The 25,792-nt window shown below is 32.0% G+C and overlaps 2 protein-coding genes across 2 annotated transcripts; one reads left to right on the plus strand and one right to left on the minus strand.

Moving 5' to 3' along the window:
• The first annotated feature begins 639 nt into the window (after positions 1-639).
• Positions 640-7,853, plus strand: LOC144843089 (uncharacterized). Its single transcript, XM_078699777.1, has 3 exons — positions 640-777; positions 6,087-6,523; positions 6,720-7,853. The coding sequence occupies exons 2-3, from the start codon at positions 6,092-6,094 to the stop codon at positions 6,780-6,782; spliced, it is 495 nt and encodes a 164-aa protein (XP_078555903.1). The 5' UTR covers positions 640-777; positions 6,087-6,091; the 3' UTR covers positions 6,783-7,853.
• Positions 7,854-10,339: 2,486 nt separating this feature from the next.
• Positions 10,340-24,632, minus strand: LOC144843151 (uncharacterized). Its single transcript, XM_078699873.1, has 3 exons — positions 24,526-24,632; positions 12,422-12,565; positions 10,340-11,998 (listed from the first exon to the last, which is right to left on the minus strand). Exons 2-3 carry the CDS (start codon positions 12,563-12,565, stop codon positions 11,813-11,815), a joined length of 330 nt encoding a protein of 109 aa, XP_078555999.1. The 5' UTR covers positions 24,526-24,632; the 3' UTR covers positions 10,340-11,812.
• Between the last annotated feature and the right edge of the window lie 1,160 nt (positions 24,633-25,792).

Here is a 25,792-nt window from a genome sequence, read left to right on the forward strand (position 1 = left end):
ATTAGAGGAAATTATTTACAGTAACTTATTTTCTGTCATAATCAATTTAAAAATCAATAAAAACTTATGCTGTAGGTTATATAAATACCTTTAGACACACAAGAATATTAGTATAGGCCCTACATTATTTGGTGCCATCGTTATATTGGAGATATCGATGGCAATAATGACGATGATGATGATGATGAAGATGATGATTATGATGACGATGATGATGATGATTATGATGATGAGAATGAAGATGAAAAACATGAAGATGACAATAACGACGATGACGATAATGAGGACTGTTGGATATTCATAATCATGATGCCTGAAAAGAAAATAAAACGATCGTCTTCTTAATTGTAAAGTTCCAACGTGATAATCGTGTGCTTGACAAGTGGCTATCAATTTGAATAATAGTAGTAATTAACTTTATATAAACGTATTTCATTTGCATCAATAAAACAATGTAATAATGATATAAGTATCATCATTTTTTTTTTCTATTCGACTGATCAAAGAAATAGTTACACGTAATCACACCTTTGTTGTAATTGATTCAAGAAAGTTACGTCATTTATTATTATGCAAAATAGGTGACATTCCTGTCGTCCTTGTTTTTTTTCAAAACTGGTTTACGGTTCACTGTTGTGATGTGTGCAAAATAATCTACGATGTCTAAATTAATGGAACTCGTAACATAATTAGGATAATTATTTGATTAGGCCTACAGCAGATATAATATAGGCCTCCAGTTTATGACTTTTTGGACTGGAAATTAACTGATAACTGGTAAGTTATTTACTGTTACTATTTTAGAGGATTTGCATTGAGACGATTAACTCTTGGTAAACAAGTGATTTGGGTGGTGTACCACAGGCATGTATGTTTAGGTAAGCTATTATTTGGAGAAGGGAAATCACAGCCTAGCAATCAATGATCAAATAACACTAAGATTTCCACGGAAGAATGTGTGTTCGCCCACGTTGTTTAGTGTTTTGGTTAATCTGTAGGCCAGTTTGTCTATGTGTTTCATTTGCTGATTCTTTTAAAAGACTTAAACATTGTATGGGCCAACAACTAAAGCCTTTGTGCCATATGAAGAGGCAGCATTCATGTGGCTTTTAAGCATTAGTGATTTAACTCAACTCACGCTTTTTTGCGGGAAAAGGTAAATAAGCTATAAGCTATAAACATCAATACAGTATATACATGCAAACGTATTTCATTGGCCCATCTTGATTGGTCAGTAAATGAAATCATTCCTGTTTTAGTACGCGGTGTTTTATTTAGTTTCCTGTATTGGTCATTCGAAGAACCAATGCCAGTTTGGTTATATCTGGTGATCGGGCAGTTTGCTGACCGATTGGTCACTTGGTTGAGGTTTTGTAAATTGTTATGTTTTTTTTTGTAGTTTCCAGGGGTTTCAGATATATTTTCTGTATAATGGATATATATATATACTGTAGTTGCGTGTCAGGTTATTGAACTTATAACCTATAAGCTATAATTTAAATGATATTGCTTTACAATAAAATTAATTTCAAATTGCAGTAGAACAGAACATATTGATTGAAACATTTACAAGATTTACAAAATAAAGCACCAAAAGAAGCGTGTACTTTTCAATTTGGTTACCAATCGTTATTTATATACAACATTCAGGACAAGACACAAACACATAATTTAAAAAAATTATATAAATTATTTTTTTTTTTAAACTGTTAATTGACTAACTGTGATTTAGTTCACTTTGGGATACCCTGTATATTGTTCCTTTCTGTTTATTGTGCTGTACCTTGTTTTGAGACGATGTTAGCATATTCGCACAAATGTGGTTCATTCATTTTCATTTCCCATGTCAAATGTAGTAGGCCTAGTAGTAATTCTTTGATCATGGCCATTAATCGACACGTTCTTAATGTGTCAAGAATGCACATACAATGGAATGCCTTGTTGCATTGACTTTATATTTATATTTTTGTTTATGAGCTCTTAGATTAGGATTTCATTTTGTCTCTCTTTTGCTATGGATATATTATGTCACCATGGTATTCCGAAATAAAAAGATGAATGCATGAATGAAATGAACCATCGGTTTGCTCACTTGATACATAGTTCATGTGCTTATTTTGGGCTATATTTGCGGCTCTGTACATATGTTTCCACAGCAATACAAAGCACATCATACGAAATTACCATTAATATCTCCGTGACAAATAATAAATTATAGTATAATAGATAAATTTGAAAGTGTAAACACTTATGTCATATACATAACTTAATGTAGAAATTTATTTATCAATATTTATCAAACAATTTCTTTTGAACCCTGCTGAACCCCAAGAGGTCATGCTTCTGTGGCTTTTGAACACATATACCATGAGAGGTGAACATCTTTTTTTATTGAAACGTTACTCAAGGTTGTTGGTGTGGCTAAATCAACTTTTCACTGAATCGTTTAGGTGGTCAAGGAAGAGTGAGATATCTTACCTTTTCCTGGAGTGGTCAATACATGAATACGTGACCACATAATTCAAATAATTTAGTTGAAATCATGGGTCTTGAGATGGAGTGCCATATTACTAAAAGAAAAATGGCTCCAAAATTCCTGTTATGGGGATAGACTTGACAGTAAAAAGTAAAACAATATTCAAGACTAGCTTAAGCTCTGTCTACACTATCAAACTTTATGGGACAAAAAATGTGCCCATATATGAACTTGATGATGTCATATCACTACCATATCTGAGCACATCGCTACCATATTTGAGCACATCACACTTTTTGTCACACAAACTTTGATAGTGTAGACAGAGCTTAAAACCAGACCTCGCCAAATCTTACCATGATTTGTAGAAGATGTTGGTACTTTTCTAAAGTGTTTACTCTCTCGATCAAATGACTATAAATTGCCATTAACTAATTCACTGCCAGTTGCTATTACAACTTGTCTAAACTTATCAAACTTCTCTTGCTGAATTCAAGTTTGCAAGCTAAAGTTTGATACTGTGGATGTTATTAGAAAGTTTACTTTCGCATTCATCTTCCATTTTAAACTTATTCCTACAAGAAGCAAAATTAAAATGTTGCTGAAATAGAAATAATGACAAGATAAACATCATTACATAACACACATTATTATAAACAACCCGGTTTGAAAGGTATTTCCTTCTGATTTATAGTATAGGCCTACATACAGTTGGACATATTTTTATTATATAAAAGAGCATCATCGTAGGTTAGTTCAAAGTAAATGTATAACAACTAATAATAACCTAACAACAGGACATTCAGCTCGCCTTCCCGAGGTAGGAACTCGCAAAAGTCCTTTAATCTTCTAGCTGTTACAAATACCAACAGTACTGAAATATGCATCTATTCTCAGTGGAACTGATCGTGTGGCAGCCACAAATAAACCATTTGATCTCACGAAGTAAGCATCCTGTTGTGAGATGACCTTGTTAGAACCATGAGGGGAAAAATAAATATTAGTTGTTCATCTATGTAAGAGCGATGTGTGTAGGCTTAAAAGAAATGGTCTAGAGAAAGCTTATAAGGGAAAATATTATTATTACGTACGTATAGAAAATGAGATACAAGTTATGACTATTATTTTAGGACTCCTATTATTTTAGGACATAACTAGTTCCCTAGTTGTCAACAAATGTTTTCAGAAAAAAATAACACGTTTTATTTTGTCGTTACACAGTTCACGGCCATGTATGCTTATTCTTCCTTTGATTGGTATTATAACATGGTAATTTCCGCGTGGAATGGTTCAATAAAATTAATATAGTATACTTGTGAAAAGCAATTATCTGTCAAGTTTAAAACCGCAAGAAGATTTTGAACTTTAGCATAGTACCACTTTCATGAACTATCGTCTCTCTCTATTTTTTTAAAAACCAAAATCGTTATATTATCATTGTATTGTAAAAATGTTCATTGTATTTATGATTATATTAAATTAATCGAAGAAAGTATAAAAATGGTTCTATGAAGATATTTTTCTAATTGTTTTTTTTTTCAGAGAGAAAAATGTTTATTTATCTATTTTTCGTCGCCTAACGGGCATTATTCTGTATTTATTTTTTAACCGAAAAGTAGACATTTTGAGAGGCATAATGACAGTTTAGAAGCTAAAATCTACTGTTTATATTTTTCATTACAATATTATTGATATTTTTGGCAAAATGCTAAATTAAACCTTCATAATTGTATTTTATGATATGCAAATATAATCATTGATCTTAAGATACAGTATATTATATTCCCATGCATATGTACTGCAGCTATAAATAAATATATACAGTGTAGATATAGAGAGATACGGTCCTATTTGTGTAAGAGGTCAACAAACTATTTAAGTCATACGAACAGCGATTACAACCAGTGTGTGTAAATGCAGTTAGCGAACGTGTACATTTACTAAACTTAGCGCTTTTGCGGTTAATAAGGCTCTCTCGATTTGCAAATATATACAATACTAAACAAACAAAATATTCTAATGATAAGTTATAATTTGTATACTCTACCATTGACGTATCGCGTGTACTACCGTGTCCTAGTAGTTGTATGACGCGTTTTGGTACTTAAATTTGTCTCTATCCGACACCAAAAATTGAGAAAACAAATATGTAAATCACCCTTAATTAAACCGTTAATGAATTGCGTGACCGCGTACTATATGTATCTGAGGAAGCGGTTATTTGATGCGCGCAAACATAAAAGGACACCACTTCCGTGAATAATTAACTCTCTGCTTTATAAGCGGGAGAAAATATGGTTTCCGAAGTTGTTAGAAAGTTACGCAGAAGAGAAGAGTTCTATCACTACTAAATTGGAAACGATCTGCAGTTATAATAATAATATTAAGGTAAGTTTTTACAATATTTTATCTGCACCAATAGTTTACAAATTATATTCTATTCAAGAAAAGGAATTGTTAATAGAAAGAAAGAATCTAACTTTATAAAGCTTATTTATTTCCGACAAACAAGTCGGAAACAAAACAACTTGTTTAAACTAAATTATAGTTAGAAATATTTCTATTTCTATATGGTTTTTTTTTAAATGAAATTCAGGTTTAATAAATCCTTAATTATAACAATCAAAATAGGCCTTACTTGTTTATTTTAATTTCTTCAGTATTAGTTATTTAAAAATGTCTTAAAAAAATGTATAATGTATATCGTAAGTTTAATAGTGGGAACATTCACTGTTGGCACGATACATTTGCATTCACGAAGATAAAACATACAGTATTACACTCAAATAAAATAATAATCATGATTAATAAACAACGATGTTAAAAAATAAATTGAAAGAGCAGTAAAATTTGCTTTAATCCCACAAATGCAAATGTTTGAAAATGTTCTTTTAAAAATAGCATTACATACGTTTTAATTATAATTGCAATATTAAAACTGTAACATTATAGTTTAAAATTGTGGTTTAAATTGGTAATGGTTTCAAATACTGGATTTCATATGGTATTTTAAAGATGTATTGTCCCCCTGAAAAAATAATTCTCAACAAAATTGTTGTTGAAAAAGCCATTTTAATGTAACATAAGAGTTATCTACTTTGACCAAAAATTGGATTGAAAAAGAATGTATTTAGCTGACACTGTAATTTAAAGCAAAAAATGACCAAATTTGCTGCCAGCCAGTGGGTTTCTGGTTGAAAAAAAAAATGTAAGTGATTAACTTTATTACTAAACTACAAAATAACATATTCAAAGTCTGATTTAATTAATCTTCATTTTTCATGTTTTTGGGGGACAATACATCTTTAAATGTTCCAAAATTGTTGCAACAAATAGATTATGCGTATGTTTTAGCAATTGACTTGATGGATGTTTAATAGGCCTGCTGGTCAAATGAATTGTCTTCCTAGAGAAAACTAGTAGACATTGACGCAAAGTTGGCATTTGTTTACTGTTAAGTGTACACCATTAGAATTATCCCAACATCTATTAGCTGAACTGCATACAATAACGTTATTCTACCTGGCAACCATTAACAGTTGTTTCAAGTGCACTTTTACTGACAATTCTTTACCGAGAAACTGATGTTCTAATGACCTTTACCTTACAGTGATCATGACTGCAATGGCATTACTCAAAAATATAGGTATAGTGTTAGTATTAGTGTTGGCAATTAACTGCAGATGTAACCAGGCTGATGAAACTAATGCAAACACAAGAAGAGCACTTGATTCAACAGAACTGAACAGTAAAGGACAAAATGTAGTACGTGGCGTTCGCCGATTGGTGGATTTAGTTGACGCAATGGAAGCAAGCAGACAGAGGGCGCTACGGAGAAATCAGAATATAGCATATTATGCCGCTGCTGCCAAGAGAGATACCGATAGGCCTACTGTAGGAGATGCTAAACCACAAGGATGGAGAAAAAAAAGAAGTACCAGTATCTTCAGTGATGATATTATGGACATAGCTTTTATAAATCAATTTGACGACGAGGAGAAAACGTTCAAATCTACATTTCGTGACTTCATTGATTATCTTGAAAAGGTAATTATGCAGCCATGATTGGACGGTTGTCAAAATGTACCTTTTTTTTTGACGTGGTGAACAATTTCTTTGTGATTTTCTTTATGGCAAAAAAATGCATTAAAGTTTTAATGGAAATAAAATAAACTTACATATTATAATTTTATGATGCCTTGTTTTTTTATTATTTATTGTTTTCTTTTTTTTTTTCATACAGATACATGGTGAATATGCTGAGTTTCTTCAAATGAGAGCAGACAGTGAAAACATGCAAGGGTAACTATCTGTATTGCCCTCAACTGATGATCAACATACTTAATTCGACAAAGGGGACATTCCCTAGCTTTAATTATTGTAGTATATTACTTAATAATAATAATATAGTTGTATGTAATACTTGCTTTATGCCTAATTATTAAATTATTGCACATTATAATTATATTTAAACTTTTATTTCGCAAATTCAATGCATATAAAAAATAACATGGTAAATATGACATAGATGTTACGCTACATTTGTGTTTGCAACTCTGGTATAGAGTGTAGTACTATAATAGTAATTATTATTCATATGATTTTTGTTTTAGTACCGAAAATCAATTCTACTTTTGCATATCGATTCTAACAGACATGGGATTGATGATCGTGTATAGCTATATCAATGTATGTACGCGCGCGTGTAACGGGTTGCGATTATTAACTTTTTTTTGCCTTATGTTTCGTAATCAGTTGGTGAATGTCTGAAATTGGTTCATTATTGTAAAAATAAAAATATATTGCAAAATCCATATCAAGTACTATTATGATGACGTGCGTGTCTCTTATTGAACGATATGTTTATTGTTTGTAATACTAGATTTATAGCATATAACGTTAGGTCTACATTAACCCAGAGACTCAATACACTAAAATGACGTGGGCCTATTTCTTCAAACTTTAAAGGATTCAATTGACACAGTCACACTTCGTCGTCGATTAAATAAAAATAATATTTAGGCTCGACTTAAACTAACAGGGTACACAGTAAATTTTAACCAAAATATCTGACTTGGATTTAACTGTTTTAATTTTAAGCTTCACTGATTTTATTGTGATGCCATCCGTGAAATGTAATGAATTTTAAAAGAAAACGGCCACCGAGTATAGCATAACATTTGAGTTACTGGGTTAATCTGTATCTATATTCATACACTAATAACTTTGTTAACGTCTATTGAAATATTAACTATTTTATTTAATACATTTATTATTTATCCAATGTTATATATGTTGTAATGTAATGAATTAAATACTAACGTATGATTTATTTATTGTAAAGATGCTGGAATAAATTATAAACTTATCATGCCAGTTATTTTGTTATGTTCACTGATTATAACAATGTCTCAACTATAGCGGGCGCAATAAACTAGACAACAATTCTCATTTTCAAATGCTGAGTAAGATACCACTCACACTTCTCCAATGTCATAAATTGATTCAATAGCGCCTTCTAAAAGTTGTTGGCTTAAGTGACGGAAAAATAATTATGCCACCGACTTACATCACCGCCCTTACACGTCTCCATGACCAACCCCATCATTTCGTCCCATTCTAACACGGTGGAACATGCTCATTCTCCCTCATCTTCATCTCCCAAACACAGATGCGAGAGTCAATTTTCATTGCTTCACCAATCCATTGCTTGATTGAAATATTTTGTAATTATCGTATATCTATAAAACATTCGTCTATAATGCATTATTAACAAATCCTTTTGATGGATTTCTTTATTAGATTCATTAGAGTCAAATCTATGACGTTTACAGCGTGTCTTCGTGTTGGTATGTTTTGATTCTATAAACTATAATCTATGTAAATTGATGTAGGCTCATTAAACAACTAATGACTCGAGACGGGTAGGGTGTATAAGCACTGATTGCTAGTATCAACTTGTTATTCCATGAACTTCGAAAAAAATTGTAGTGGGCTAACTTCTTTATAGAGCTGAGATTATGGGTTCTTTTTTCGCATAAAAAGATGGAGAAATTCGTCGGAGTGTAGCAAGCACTATGGCATAACAAATAGAGATGAATGGATAAAAAATGAATGAGATAATTTTAGGCCTAATTGAGCCCATGCCATTTCGCTTTCACTGATGATTTTTGTAGTTTGTAAAGGTGTTTTTTCAAACTCACTCATTTCGGACTTTGGCGAACTACCTGTCGTCTGCTCAGATAATCGTGGGATTAACAACATGGTTGTTTTCAAGGGGAATATATTCATTTACGTTTACGAAAAGCTAGGCCTTGTTTGTCGTTGTGTAATACATATATTTTTATTCCAAAGAACGTTGTAAAGGCCTACATAAGAATTGCAAGTAATTTCTTTCTTTTATCACTGCATTAATACCCGTACTAGTTGATTACCCTTATTGATATATTATTTATCGTTTTTACCATTTACATATAAAGTATAAATCACGTTTGAATCTATTTCATAATTATTAGCATTAAAAAAAATATTTTGAACGCTTTCGTGCATTTTGTGTATTGTTGTGTATTATCTCAATTAAGGAACGTGTAAGAATGTACATTATACAGTAGAAAACACATGTTTTAAATCAATATGCCTTATTTTGTTTTATTACACCGTGGCTATATAATAAATGTTAATTATCAATTACCGGTAAATAATCGGGTTTAGGTGGAACATAACGACGTCACCATGACGATGGAATGACTGTAAAACGAATTACACATCAATAATTTAGAAATTAATTTTTTTTATTTACAAATTAATCATCTAATGTTTGTGTACTATATTGTTTAATTTCATAGCAAAATACATATTCATAGTTTTGATTATCATGAAAAATTACAGTAGGCCTTATTGGTAAATGTTGAAGGTGAAGGTTATGGACGGGGAGGGTGGGCATAACCACCAGTTCCCCATATGGTGTACTAAAATATGGTTGAAGATATTTTCTTTAATTTACTGTACAATGTAGAATAAACGAATGTATTAGAAAATTATAAAAGGAATGTATAGTTATACACTAACCACCATGGAGTTGTGGCTTGATGGTTATGATGCTTTGCTACCACTCCAAGGGTCCTGGGTTCAAATTCCGTCACATGTCAGGATTTTCACTCCACTCCCAAAGACTTGTATTAAGACTTTGTTTATGTAGAGCACCTTGTGTATATGTTTGTCTTGTGACTCCCTAATGATCAGCAATTGCTGGATGGATCACCCTTATTAAATATGGTTAAAAAAAAAAAAAAAAAAAATCCTTTTCATCACTAGTTAGGTAATTGTATCATCATATCTATCGTCGTCATCATAATCATCATAATAATAATAATAATAGTTACCATCGTCATGTTAAAGATGGTTAGGTCAGGTAAATCTTGTTTTCGATCCAATTTTTAGTCAACGTGAATAACTAATATGTGAAATTGCCAACAACAAGCAAGCAATTATCATCAAGCATTTTGCTCGAGCAGATTATCATTGTTATAGTAATCGATATCTATTGTCTTGTTATCATCTTTGATTTTTAAATCATCATCAATATCATTATCATGCAGCTATAATCATAGAGTGAAGACCCATCTGTGTTGGTGTATCTGAAGTAGATATTAAACTGTTGATCACAGCATACGAAATAGGTCGTACCGCCGACGAAAATGTTATGTAAACATTTTCTTATTTTTTATTGTGTTGAGATCAAATGCTTAATTATCTGCTCCCCTTCAATATTATTATTACCAAATACCTTATTATATACAAAGACAAAACTAAAGATATTCGCATATAAAGACGTAGTTTTTATTCTTGTTTTAATATTCCATATTTTTTTTATTTTAAATATTTCTTTCAATTAGGCCTACACGTAATCTCGAGTCGTTTTCTTCTGATGCCAAGTGGCACACTATTTTAACAATAACATAACGTAATCTAGGACTATGGGCTTTGCTAATCTGGATCAATATTAAGTATTCATCAATACCACATAGAAATATCAATCAATAATAAATATCAATCAATAATAAATATCAATATCAATCAATAATAAATATCAATGTCAATCAATAATAAATATCAATGTCAATCAATATAAATCAATAATAATTTCAATATCTATCAATACTAACGATTAATATTAATCAATAACAAATAACAGTATCAATCTATATAATTAAAAAGTAACTCTAAGTTCAAAATCTATGCCGTGAATAGAACCATTTTGTGCATAGTGTACTCCTCCGAAATGTACAGTAATTTGTTGTTGGACAATTTTCTTTCACCTAATAATAGTATTATTTATTATAGTTTTATTTTCCTTCATATTTTAACAATTAACTAACACTGAGTAGAACAAAAAACAGCCAGTACATTCAGTAACGAAGCTAAGGGAACTATAGTCTAATGATTTGTTATAAATTATATTAACTGTATAATCACGATATCTTTGTCTTTATTGTAATGCCCAATTGTTGTTTTATAAATCTAAGCTATAATGTACCGTATGGTTTCTATCAATTATATTGTTATTTTAACATCGGTAAGAAAGAATTCATGTGTTCGAAAGCGACGGATCTTGGTTTTACGCGCGATGTGCTTATCGTCTGTTCTAACAGGTCGCTGCATTCCCGCACAATGAGTGTAGCATAACCGACTCTAAAGAGGAACTTACACTGAAAGAAACCTACTTTCATATAAAGTAAACACATTTGTTAAAAAAATTTAAATTTCAATCTTTTCTATTTATTCAAAACATAATAATAATAAAATAACTTTAAAAACTACATGACGCATGCTCAATTAAGTTATCCAACGTATTTTACTTTTAGTTATTTTCAATTAAGTACTGTAGTAAATAAATGCTATTTTGAATTGAATTGTTATTATTTTATCCATACGCAAGTTATTAAACAATACATAATGCCTAATCTAGTGTGATAGTTAAAATATAAATCGAGAGTTTGAGAAGCAGCATAACACTATCTTATTAACATTTTAATCAATGAACCAGTGATATAAGTATTTTAATCATGATTGATACCGTATTTACAGAGGAACTTAAAGTAGATCTTTCTTCGATATGGCATGGAGGAAATATACAGTATATTTCCTCCATGGATATGGGAACCTCGATAACAGTGGGATTTGATTGACCAATCAACGGCTGGTTCTTTGAAATGTGCTTACTTCAGTTACGACATTGCTTTTTTCGGATACCACAATACCCATTATCAGAATGTTTGTGTTATCTAAGATACGATTTTGATATTAGAGTCCAATCAATATGCAGTGATTCCTCTCTTATACAGTATTGTCGGCATTTTCCTCAAACGTTGGTAGATCGTACGCTCGCTTTCCAAATGGTGCCCCTTTGTGAAATCGCAGGCCTCTTGTTGGGTTTTTCCTTATTTCTCTAACGATTTCTTCATCTCCGATTGGGTAAAGATCACGTTTTGCACTTAATGACCCGCTCCTGTAAAACCCGTTCTGTTGAGATAAATAATAATATAAATAAATAATAAAAATAAACGTTTAAAAACCTTCCATAAGAAGTTCTTATCTTTTTACCGATTCCCGGTACTACCACCTTAGGCCTACTCAGTATTTACAGTATAATCCAATATAGGCAAATTTTGTAATACAGTGTCACGTATGTATCACATGTGACGTGTGTAACATAGGCCATAAACATAACTTAACCTCAAGCTTAACATAACAATACACGATACATGTACACTGTATTATAATATGTGTCTATGATACTGGACAGATGAAATCATGTGAAGATAATGTAGTGGATCCTTTTTTTATGAAACTGACAGTAGTTTCGATGTTATAATATGTTTTTGTTCGTCTTTATTTTATTATTTAATGTTTAATTAGGCCTATAAAGATTCCTTTTAATCTTACTTGTCCAAGTGTTCCGCTAGCGAATCCGAAACGTCCATTTGGGTTGACCAAGCCATAACCACGTCGGTCCGCAGATTCTGCACTTACAAATTCAGAACATACTACCATAGCCAAAAATACGGTTAAAATACTTTCTTTGCGCATCTGCAAGACAGAAAATATAAACATCTTTAAAGATGTATTGTCCCTTTGACTAATTCCAAAAAAATAAAAAATAACAGATTTCGAAAAAAGGTGGGTCATTTTGAAGTATCATAATAGTTATTAACTATCACCAAAAATTTGTCGAAAAAAAAATCATTTAAGTGAAATACAGACGTTTTTTTGTTAAAAAAATAACTCTGACTTCCAGTCAAAGTTTTCGATCAAAACATACCCCATAATGAAACGCGCTTGTTTGGCTACTCTGTATGCATAATCATAAAACTTCCTCACGATCTGTGTGAAAATACCTTCTCAACCGTGACGAGTTGTAAACAATCCTAATTAGCATATGCATAATGCGTACTCGTGGTTTTAAATCCTTGTTTACTTTCGATCGCGACGATTTTCCAGACGAAATGTAGTTAAACTAATTTACCTGTTAATTACGTAAACTTGTTGCTTTTAGCTCGAATTTTCGACTTAAAGTGAATAACTTTAATATTACTTTGATGTGGCCAATTTAAATTTAGAATATTTTGACCTTCATTTTTTTGTGTTTCAAGGGACAATACATCTTTAAATATTGTCCTTTATATAACACCTAAATATTTGATTGGACGATTGTGGGTCACGTGGCGCGCAATAGTACATACTATTTAGCGATTGTGTAATATATACCTTTTTTCGTTTTTCCTGTACGAAAAAAAAATCTTCTCGCGTACGAAAAAAAAAAATCTGCGTGAAATCCAATAGCAGAGCACCGTCTGTTGTTTTTGGAGCAGAGCAGCGACGCTCAAGACGATTTTCAATGAAAATGGCAATGACAAGAGAAGTAATTCGGTATTGTATTTCAAGGTATATTTTCTGGAAAAAGAGTACATAGACTAAAGTACATAATGAAGTTATAGGTAGGCCTCATTATAATGTAAAAAGATGGAGTATTTATTGATATCCATAAATTCTTTGAATATGGTTAATAATAAGTTGAATACACCAATAATAAAAAGTCAAACTTCTGTAATGGTATAATATATCGCATCCACGAAGCTTACTCGATTATTCAAGGAATTGTAACGCACACAAAAAAACATAGATAATTGTCTTCCAGATACATCATTGCCGTAATCATATTAACCGTTTATCTTTAATCTTAAGTGGTAGAGCGAAATTACATTATATTATGAAAAAGGTAAATATCACAATGATTCGGCTTTCTTGCTATATCTAACTTAAAGGGAAACTCCGGAATTGAAATATGTATTCCCTCTTTCTATGAATTTTGGAGGAACTCTATACATAGTTTTAAGAACGGAATTCATGACAGTTGCAATAGTCTGATTCAAACCATAGTTACCGTACTTCCACAATCCAACCAACGTCAGTTGGTGCAAATTGTTTTTTTAGGATTTGTATGTTGATGTTGTGGAAGTTTCTTATATTGTTAATTTTCTGGTGTAAGTGTTTCTCTTCTTGTTTGTTTTGTATGATTTGTATATGAATGTACTATCCGAAATAAAGCAATGAATGAATGATTACTTAATGTTAAGGGGAGAAATTATAAGGAAACGAACGACGGGTCATTACATGTTTTAATAATACGGCCATCCCCTATAAGGGGGCATTCTGTTAGGCCCGAATTTGTCCCTTTAATAGTGGTTTCACTTTACGAAAGCACTACTGAAGCACACTCAAGTTGGTCAGAATTGTCTGTATATTTACCGGGTAAGAGTGAAATTTACTCATTCATTCACAATAAAATATTAAACCCGGAGTGGCCCTTTAAGTTATTATGACAAAGACGAATAACGCAATCACTTGAATTTCATCTCACTTATGAAATTAGATATAAAATTGAAAAGTCATCCATCATCAAACTGACAATGTCATATCGTTTTACCTAATGTTCTTTCCAGTATAACTGATTTCTGGTCTTTCTATTCAAGATAATACTTATTTTTTAGATAGATTTATTCATTTGTTTAGCTTTATGGGATAGCATTATTGTTTTTTTTAATAACATAGTAATTGAGTAAAGGTTAATAGTTAAGGTTAATACTATGGGCATTAGGAAAAGTACTATTGTATTGTACTCTGGAGACCTAACAAGCAATACATCGACCCGATTCTGCCTCATTGAATGTATACGTTGAATAGATTTTTTAAAGGTACCGTATCGTACATTTATTAGATTCGACAAAGCAGCTCGTTCCGTACTTCAGTTAAGTATAATTGAAGAAAAAAATGATATTTGTTAAATGATTATAAAAGTCATTTAATATATGAAATATGCTATTGAGATACAAATTATGCAATAGTAATACACATTTATGAGGGATAAAAATGAGATAATAATTTTGTCTTAAGATTAAATATCCTTTGAATATCTTGCAGAAACCAATAGGTAAACTCATTTTGAGAATGCATGCTAAGATCAAATATGTCAAATAAACTTATGAAAATAATGATAGTTTTTAAATTACCGTAAATCTTCTAATAGTAACCCACTACTCTAATAGTAACCCACTCTAAAAACAATCAAAAAATAATAACCCACGATTACAATTAGAAGATTTACGGTAGATTATTACTGCCATCAATAATGAAAACAATACAAATCAATAATATATCGATCAATTATTAATATTACTTAATTATCAAGATTCATGTTGTGTTGAATATGAATATGTTCAAAATGAAATGAGTTGTGACATTTGTGCAACATTATATCAAACTAGTTTGACAAAAAAAGTATTTTAACATTTGTTTTGTCACAAAGTTTGATAGTGTAGACAAAGCTTTAGAATAGAAGTATTGCAAACTTATTAATTCATGTGATTGTTGAGTACTGTAAGTCTATATACTAGACGGAGTTGAATAAATGTTTTATCATGTGTATTTTTTCATTTAGCATGTGTGGTTTATTTATTTATTGTTTTTGTCCCATGCACATTTTAAGAGTATAAAGGATTGGACAATAGTTATCTCATTATTTTTCAAAATAATGAATACATTGTTATTCCTTTTATATAATAATTATAATGATAATGATACTGTATACATTGTACCCATCTAATATAAAAAGAGTAAATTGATTGTGTGAACATTAATTTATATCTGGATTACTGTATAATCCTCAATATAATGCCTCGCTACAGAAAAAGATTATGTGATTCTATCGTAATGTTACGCATTTGTTGCGGTAAATCTAATGTGAAATTAAAATGAAAAATGTTCAACCCTAACTAAGCTGTAAGAGATAAAGCAAATGGAAATTAAGTTTACCAAATTAATATAATTTCATGTAATAATTCGTGTACTTTTGGAGGCCTAAAATTCCCAAGTATGTGTCATAATTAAACAAAAATGAGGTGATCCGTCGTAAGTCGTTCAAATTGTACATGATCACGTCAACGTCATATATGCAAAAATGGAAATTAAGTGTTCTGAGAGTCGTTGTGATTAAATCAGCCACAAGCCTGTTAGTAGTCTGTGTATGACGCGGAAGTGCGAATATTGCGCTCGAGGGCAAAAAACTAACTTTCACAATACCATATATTTTTGCTGCATACATCGCCTAAGCTGAACAATATAATTTAAATCCTTAGTTCTAATTTGTTTTAAACTGTACTAAAACAGTACCAAAACTAAAACGTACAGTATCGGTAACGGTGAAGATATCAGTATAAAATTGTTTTCCCAGATTTTACCATTATTATATGGAAATTATGCAGAAACGATTTTACAGAATCAATAATATCATAAGCTATAGGTACATGGGTTTAATATAAACGTCTAAGATATTTATATTAGTGTTCGTTAATTACTTTAGTTATGCCAAGGAAAACTTCGAACGCGACATTAATAACATTAGATGGCAAGATCTATATCGAATGGATGGATGCTGTAACCAGTTTGAACTGTATCATAAGAACATTTCTGAACTCTTAAATTTACACTTCCCCCAAGTAACGATTAAAAGACTTCTTAAAGATAAGCCATGGGTAAATAATGCGTTTAAAGGTATCGTTTCTAGACGGCAAGCAGCTTTTGCAATTGACCCCATGTCTGCCGAATATAAGAAACTTAGAAACTTATCTAACCGAATGGCTAAATCTTTGAGAGGTGATTTTTATCGTAATAGTATTGCCCAGTTATTCTCGTCCGATTCTAAATCTTGGTGGAGGGGTATTAAACAATTTCTTAATCTCGGAAAGGGTACTAAGTACTTTAAAACTATGGCTAATGAATTATGTAACGGGAACGTATACGATCTTACCACGAAAATTAGTGGTTTTTTCCAGTCCCTGACTTCTGAGTTCAAACCTCTTGAACCAAAAACCAATGATTGTAACACTGTAGTACCACCCCATTTAATTATCACGCCAGAGACAATTGAGTCTAAGCTTAAACTTGTGAAATGTAATAAAGCCCCAGGCCCGGACGGAATCCCTCCGTGGGTACTACGTGATTTTGCCAATGTCCTTTCCAAGCCAATAAGTGCAATAGTTAACTCCAGTTTAAGGGAAGGGGTTCTCCCCATGCTTTGGAAGTCAGCCGATATAATCCCCATTCCAAAGGTTAACCCACCTAAGGTTCTTGAGAATGACTTGCGTCCTATTTCGCTGACTTCCACCACCATGAAAGTTATTGAAGGGATCGTAGGGGAAATGATTTGGGTCCAAATTAAAGATAAAATCAAGTTGAATCAATTTGGTTGCTCTAAGGGTGTGTCTACCACTGACGCTCTTATACTTTTGTTAACCGAATGCTTTAATGCTACTGACCAAGGAGATGAAATGAGATTATTATTGCTTGATTTCAAAAAGGCTTATGATTTAATTGACCATAATATATTAATTGATAAGTTGTATAATTTAGGGGTCGAAGACCATCTAATCTCTTGGATCTATGCTTTTCTATGTGATAGAAAACAACGTGTTAAACTAGGCGATGAATTGTCCCCTTGGACAGTCGTCAAGGGTGGTATCCCCCAAGGATCCTGGTTGGGGCCCATGTTGTTTATCATCTTTGTCGACGATCTTCTGGATGGGGTGCCGTGCATGAAATACATGGACGACACCTCCATCCATGAACGCGTCGGCAACGATGGGGCAACTGTACTCCAAACCACTCTTGACGAAACTGTCCAGTGGGCTAAGGATAACAATATGTACCTTAATATTAAGAAAACGAAAGAGATGAGAATTAGTTGTAAAAGGTCAAAGACTGCTTTTGAGCCACTCCATGTTGGAGATTGTAATCTGGAACGTGTTGACGAATTTAAACTTCTTGGTGTAATTATTTCTCATAATTTGTCATGGCAACCTCATATTGATCAAATGATTAGTAAATGTAATTCTAGAATGTACTTTCTCAAACAGGTGCGGAGGGCAGGCCTGGATGCCCCCGCACTTGTCCAATTTTATACTAGTATCATTAGACCAATATTAGAATATGCGGCCCCAGTTTGGGGATCAAATATTACGAAGCAACAGAATCAACAACTTGAACTAATTCAGAGAAGGGCCTTTAAATGTATTTTTCCGCATGCTACTTATTCCGATGCCCGCAGCTTCCTTGGTTTTTCTACCTTAGAAGACCGCCGTGTTCGACTGTGCAAGGATTTTTTTGATTTTTTTGTTAAAATCAAAGACCCCAGTCACAGATTGAATCATTTGTTACCGGAGGCTCCTTCTGCTGCTTATAATCTTAGAAGACTCCGTGAGTTCTGTATCCCTAGAGTTAAAACTAACCGTTCAAAAACGTTTATTATTAATCACGGATTATTCCAAAAATGGTAAACATTTTGTGTTATGTTTCCGCGACCTTCCGTACCCTTGTGTGTAAATATTATTGAAAATTTTTGAAGTTTTTAACATTTTTTAAATTTGTAAACATTTTTAATACTTTTAAATTTTTATCCTGCAGGCCTATGTCTTTAACAATTTGAATTTTATATTTATTGTTTTTATAATAAGTGATTTTTAATTGTAATTTTGTTTTAATTTTTTGATTGTATGTTCTACATTTCTGAATGTCTTTTATATTTGTATATTGCATTTTATTTTTCTGAGTGAAACGCTTTTGTTAAACTTAAAGTTCTATTCGTATTCGTAAATTCGTATTATTATACTCTTTACATAATTATGCCGTACACGGAATACAATAGTAATCATTAGACCAATCAAAAGCGATGGATCATGTCACCTGTCTTTTTGTGACTGAACTGAACCATGCTTAATACTTGGTTCCCACTAGAGACGCCGCAACGCAACGTAAGTGATTTGAGAAATCACAAGCGATGGATTATTCGAACTGTCGCTTGTCATTGGTCAACTCGCTTGTGTTGCGTCACGTCCTTGCGTTGCGGCTCAATCTTAAATTGTATAATTTTTCCACTCATGGGCGCCTATTAGTATTTTTATAAATTTGTCATTATTTTTAAGTCATAGGCCTACACTAATTATATCAAATTGCTATCAGTTCGGCTATTGTTTCCGTAATATACTTTATTTATCATCGCTTTTTTTATTTATCACCGCTCCTTGTTTTGGCATACTTTTAAAAGCCATCGGTGTGTCATTTACAAAGACATCGACATATTTATTTCTTACTTTTTGCAATGCATGCCAAGTAAATAATTAAAAACGAATGATATATTATTTAATATTTTATACAAAACATCTATAGATCTCAGCGGTTACGGAATAACAGTTCGCGATAGAATTTGCACTAGTTAAAGTCATATAAATACAAAACTAATGACCATTTACGCTTACACCACAATGGTATGACGTAATAATAAATAATAAACGAATGGACACATGGTCGAACTGACCAAAACAGATGATCAAATTTAGCCTTAAAAAAAGCTCTGTCTACACTGTTAAGAAAAGCCCAAGAGCCAATCATCGTTGACCACATTCAAACAACTCCTTAAATCCCACCTTTTTAATTTTCATTTATCTCTCTTATTTTATTTTTGCATAGATTATTCCGCGCTTAGAGGCGCCCTGCATTTTGAGCTAATATACCGGTATCAAATTGAACTTTATTATTATTAGTAGTATGTGTCTAATTATATTCACTTTACCCCTAACTGTCGTGGTGTGGGAATGATTATGGTTGCCAGTTTATTACAGAAATTCTAAATAATATTTACATCCTTCAGTTTCGACGCTCTGTCTAAACTATCATACTAGGTTGACAAAAAAAGTGTGACGTGCCCAAATATGGTAGTAATATGCTTAAATATGGTAGTGATATGACATCACCATGTCCATATGGGCACAAAGTATCGCAATAGGAATCTCTTCCTTTTCATAAAAAAAATATTTTCATAAAATAAAATAATTCGTCCTCCTTTAATACAATTTCTTTATGAAGCATCAATGAAATATTATTTGAACTTGTAACATGATTTCTGGAATAGAGCTCATATCTCACCAAGAAAAAGTAATTGCTTTGGTGTCTCGTATAATACAGCAGTCATATAACCGATATTTTTTAAAGAACTGTGGTGAAATAATTATTGATATTTAAGAACAATTTTGTTGGTACGTTCTTTCCATTCATCAATTCTTTGTCATACTATTAACTAGCATTCTCGCAGATTCACAGAATGTATTCGATTTTCTTCAGAACGAATTATTGAAATTGTATCAAATATTATGATAGTGATGATTTTTATTTTGATTATTATTTCCGTTAACTAAGATAATTTTGTGAATTTGAAAATTGAAAAAAATGGATCTTATATTTTAGTATAGTTTCATAATAATGACGTCATAGAAACTTGTGTATTACGTGGTATAGGGACGTTACTATTACGTTGCAGCTATGGGTTTCTTGTGTAAGAGCGTGTATGAGGTGTGCAAGCGCTTCCATATTATTGCGTAGTTTGATTTTTTGTTAGCTATGAAGTTTGAAATGAGATGTATGTATGACGGACACTTTTAATTAACGTGATCGTATTGTATTGTCCATGCCACTCCTATGTTTGTCGTGAAAATGAAAATAATGACACATGAACACTAATACGTATTCACATTAATATCAATGTGTTTACACATGAACATTCAATGTGTTTAACACATGAACATTCAATGTGTTAACACATGAACATTCAATGTGTTTAACACATGAACATTCAATGTGTTTACACATGAACATTCAATGTGTTTACACATGAACATTCAATGTGTTTAACACATGAACATTCAATGTGTTAACACATGAACATTCAATGTGTTTAACACATGAACATTCAATGTGTTTACACATGAACATTCAATGTGTTTAACACATGAACATTCAATGTGTTAATACATGAACATTTAATGTGTTAACACATGAACATTCAATGTGCTAATACATGAATATTCAATGTACATACAAACATGTATGAATATAAACACATCTTTAAACATGAACATCAATATGTTATACACATGGACATCAATATGTATACACATGAACACTATGTATACACATGAATACGAATAAACACCATACACATAACTTAATAATATAATATTTTATGCGATTTTTAAAAATTAAATGTAAATAATTATGATTCTATTATAATTCAAGATTAGTTTCATCCTACTAGAGGAAATTACATTGCTTGCACAGAATAAAACATAATGTTAACATTTTTTAATTGAAATTTTAAAATAATAATTAAAACTATGTAAAAATACTATTTAGTTTGCGTCACTAAAAGAAAGACCATAACGTGATTAGAATAATTCAACGAATTCTCTGGCAACCTTTGTTATTGATTAACGGGATTTTTAACAAAAGCCTAACAAATACGATGAAAAATTAATAGAACGAATACTAAAATATGTTGATGATTTCACAATAATTGCGTATTTAAAACGTTCCACAATCAGACAAATCACTAACAACATCTTCTTTTTAAAAATATAGAATTTGAACTATTTTTATACATAAAACATTATAAAATTACAGCAACAACAACAGAATAAAACAAATTCAGAGGACAAAAAAAATAAATAAAACACTAAAAACAGGAAATAATTGCACAAGGCCAACCTACAATTATTATAAAATATGAATAATACTTATGAACTTAGATTCATACTTAGTTATTTAACCGGGTAATAAGTCGGTTTCTCACCCGAGTTGAAACCTACATACCCGGGTAAACAAATGCCTCGGTGGGCTCTTGTCTGAGGCGGATGATTCCTGCCGGTCAGGAGGAGGGGATTGTGTAGGCCTACTCGGGTTTAAGGTAAACTGAACCGTTTAGGTGGATCTAACATGGTAACATTGCCATTTTTATTTGTTGAGATGGGGAGCTATCGTGGGTGATCGTCCATTTCGCCCACATGAGCTGTCAACTTCTGTGATTAGTGAAGGTACTTATAGGCGGTAGTAGATACTTTACAAAACAAATTGATAGCGTGGTGATTTCCTTATTGAGTTATTTTTAAACAGTGATTTGTGGGGAATTAATTAGGACCGAAGGTTTTTTTTTACACTACTTAAAAAAAAGCAGCACTAGATTGGTAGAAACTCTTTTAACTTGTTATAGCATCATTTCTAATAATTGCGCCTGGAAATTAACTAAACTATCTTTAAACATCGGTAACATTATACATCTACCTATATTGGTGATTTATTACCCAAAACGTAATAAAGTGTATATCTAATGCAGTCATTTCAAATTTCTCATCAACCTCTAATTTCTTAATCAAAAGTCAACGACTCATTTTCTGTCAAATCTGAAAATTAAGAAAGAGTAAAAAGATGATGACGATGACTATATAGTTTTAAATGAGATGGACACTTCCCGTTTTTAGAAACATAATCGTGGCACGTGCAGTAGCGATTAATACACAAAACTAGGTGATTTACTGAATCTTTCCAATATCTCACTTATCCCTCCGGCTGAGGCCATTGGATTGTTGACCAGCCCGAATCGCTGAAGATAATTAATAAAACGAAAATTACTAGGACTATGGTTGAATTAAAATAAAACGTGTATTGCGTTTTTATCTGAATTGTTTTGTGTTGTAAGATGTTATACGATTTTAAAGTTAATTGTAAGGTCAGTTTTTTATTTTTGGGAGCTTTCCAGCCTGAAGCAGTCATCGATTAAAAACTACAGATAAAATTAATCAGCATTTCTTACAGAATTGCCAGAAGGAAATGGAGAACATGCCTTATCATCCGATTCAATTTAAAGGAGAACTGAGGAAAAACAAGGGGCATTTAAAACTGGTCTTGATTTAAATAAGACGACTACCACCAGAAGATGGCCGCAACTCCCTGATCGCAAGTTATATAGAAAGATGAGAAGATACAAAAACTACAATAACTGCTGGTTCCATATTTTGATGGTTCGTGGGTAAAAGGGACATTTGCAATAGTCAATTGAAGCGGCAGAATGGTAGTTTGTGATCATGTCGACTGAAAAACTATACAGGTTTGATGACTGTTGGAAAAATGTGGATGAATGAGAAAGTTTAGAAGAAGCCCAGAAAGTAGTTCATTGAAAGAGCAGGCGACACAAGGAATTACTATCGATAGATATTTGGAATTACTAGATTAAAATAAAACAATAGAGACGCCTGAACACCTTTCTCTTTTCAAAGCATTATATCGGGTATGTTACTTTAAGACCGTTGGAATAGAATATTGTAGAGTGGCTTTAATTTCGATATTACTTTTTCTAACTCAAGAGAATGATTAAATTGAATTCAGGCAGATATTTCGAATTCCCAGTATAAAACAAAATAGAGTTGAGAGACATATTTAATGACCAAACTATAATAATGTTCTTTGAACAATATATCTCTTATGATAACTTCCATGACACCTTTGATTCTTTCGAGAAGAAAAGGACGGAAGGAGGAAGTCAAATTCAAAACGGTAACACATTTTCTAAACCTTACAAAATTTGATATAAATACAAAGCGTTTTAATAGGCGCTGTCAGTGAGCAATGATTCGTTTGAAATTTTCCCATCTTTCTAACCCGTCCTGGCGACACCCATTTCTAAGAATTCACTTATTCTTTGATAGACTTGCTTTTATTCTAAGCCATTGGCTAAACCATTATGTATACCTAGGAAAGAGTGAATAATTTCACTCTTCCCTGGTATGCCGTACCAAATATCTTCATTTGCGTGTTCCTCATTTGATGGTTGATTTATTTTAAATTATTAACGAGAACTATCACTTGACTAAACAATGAACGTTTTTGTATTTTGCTTTTGGATAACTACCGAATAACTTTCACCATTTTTACAATTCATTAACCCAGTCAGTTGTCACTTAATTATACCTAATTCATGTTGATGAATTGAATGTGAAACTAGTATGAAGTGTAATGTCTTATTGAATGAAGATCATGTTTGTATGTCTTCTCAAATTATTCAATCGTTATTAATCTCCTAGACGAGATCATATCATAATTGATATTGATTTAATATTAAGTAATACGTGTGCTGACATTGTTGAACTAAAGTTCATACTTATATTGAACTAAGTGAAATTGACAACTGATGTGATATTGAGTATATTAATATCAACTGTCAAAATAATATATAAAAAATGTTGTCGCTTAATTAAATGTATAATAGATGCCTAACATTGGTAGAGGATATTGTACTACTATAATACTACTCTATATTTACCACACGATCAAGTCTTAGTGAAGGGCGGCGCACAAAGAGAAACACGCGTAACATAAACAGAAAGCAATCATGGTAATGCATTTGTTTCTGGTTTACGTCGACTTTTATATTTTATTTGTAATACCTAGCAAATCTTTTAAAAAACATGATTCCAAAATACAAAATATAAAAGATAAACAACAATGTGATAAAGTAAACCAAAATTTAAAATACGAATGAGTACAACAGTTTTACTGTATAAGTAACAAATTCCTATTCCTATAAATTGTAAGAAGAACAAGTAATGACTTACCTTAATTGTGTTATGTCTTGGGCGAGCGTCTGTAACTGAGATGAGGTTGGTTTTGCTCGTCGCCTTATGATGTTTTTGATAACTTGAGTAATTTTCTTGCGCTTATATACAGGTTGCGGAGCAATAAGGCCAGCACTGTGATTTACGAGCCGCATACGTCATAAGTAGCTTCTTCCACGCCTCGTGTTCAATCAGGCTCGGCCTGTAATTGGCTCTCTTCAGATCGTCTCTACAACACATAACTTCACAAACGCGCGTAAAACAAGATGCGTGCTGGTGTTCTACGCAGGCACTGAGAGTACCCTGAATGCAAACATTACGGAATTTATCTTTACTTTAAGAGCACTCTTTTAAATCTAGATTACCATCGTGTATTAATAATATCTATTACCCAGAGTTAGCGAATAGTATTGTAAATATTTCGCAATCAATAAACCAAACTTAACATGGTGTTCGTGTTCTTACTTATCCGTGACTGTAAGTTTGTTTTGCCTCAACGACCTCGACGATGACACCTATCTGAACTACTGTACAAAAAATAATAAAATAATGATTTACTTAAAATTTAAATGATCGTTCTTTTATTAAGTGTGTTGGCGTTGATATGATAGTATGAAAGTTCATTCAATCGAAGTTTGGCAGTTCTTGTAATGTAGGTAATTAAGTCTGATTCGAATTCAATTCAGACATGCATTACTACCTAATCTACCTTATTGTAAATGTCTACGAACTGCTCTTTCTCCTGTTTTATTGTTCACAATACATCTGGTTATCTCTGAAAATATTTAAGAACATTTGTGGGTAATTACTAACCTTAGATAATAATATTGTTAAAATGAAAACTCTTCATGAACGGTTTACATTTTAAGATTTTTTTTCTTGCACCTGATTATCTATTTGCTTGAAGTTGTTCATGATCCATCGTGTCGTGATTGATCAAATTACGTGCGTTTACGCTTACTTACGTCCATGCGTTGCGTTCAAGTGAGAACCAAGCTTAATGCGTGGTTTCCACTTGAGACCCAACGCAAGAACATTGACGCAACGCAAGAACGTAGACCCAACGCAAGAATGTAGATGCAAACGCAAGCAAGTTGACCAATCACAATTGTTCAAATAATCCATCGCTTTGATTGGTCAATTCGCATGCGTGGCGACTTACGTCCTTGCGTTGCGTCCTAGTGGTAACCAAGCTTAAGGGACACTACGTTTAGCCCCAAAACTGGTCTATTAAACATGTAATAAAAAGTAACATTTTAGGCTAATC

The sequence above is a fragment of the Antedon bifida genome, chromosome 5, assembly GCF_963402885.1.
Source record: "Antedon bifida chromosome 5, ecAntBifi1.1, whole genome shotgun sequence".
NCBI classification, from domain to species: domain Eukaryota; kingdom Metazoa; phylum Echinodermata; class Crinoidea; order Comatulida; family Antedonidae; genus Antedon; species Antedon bifida.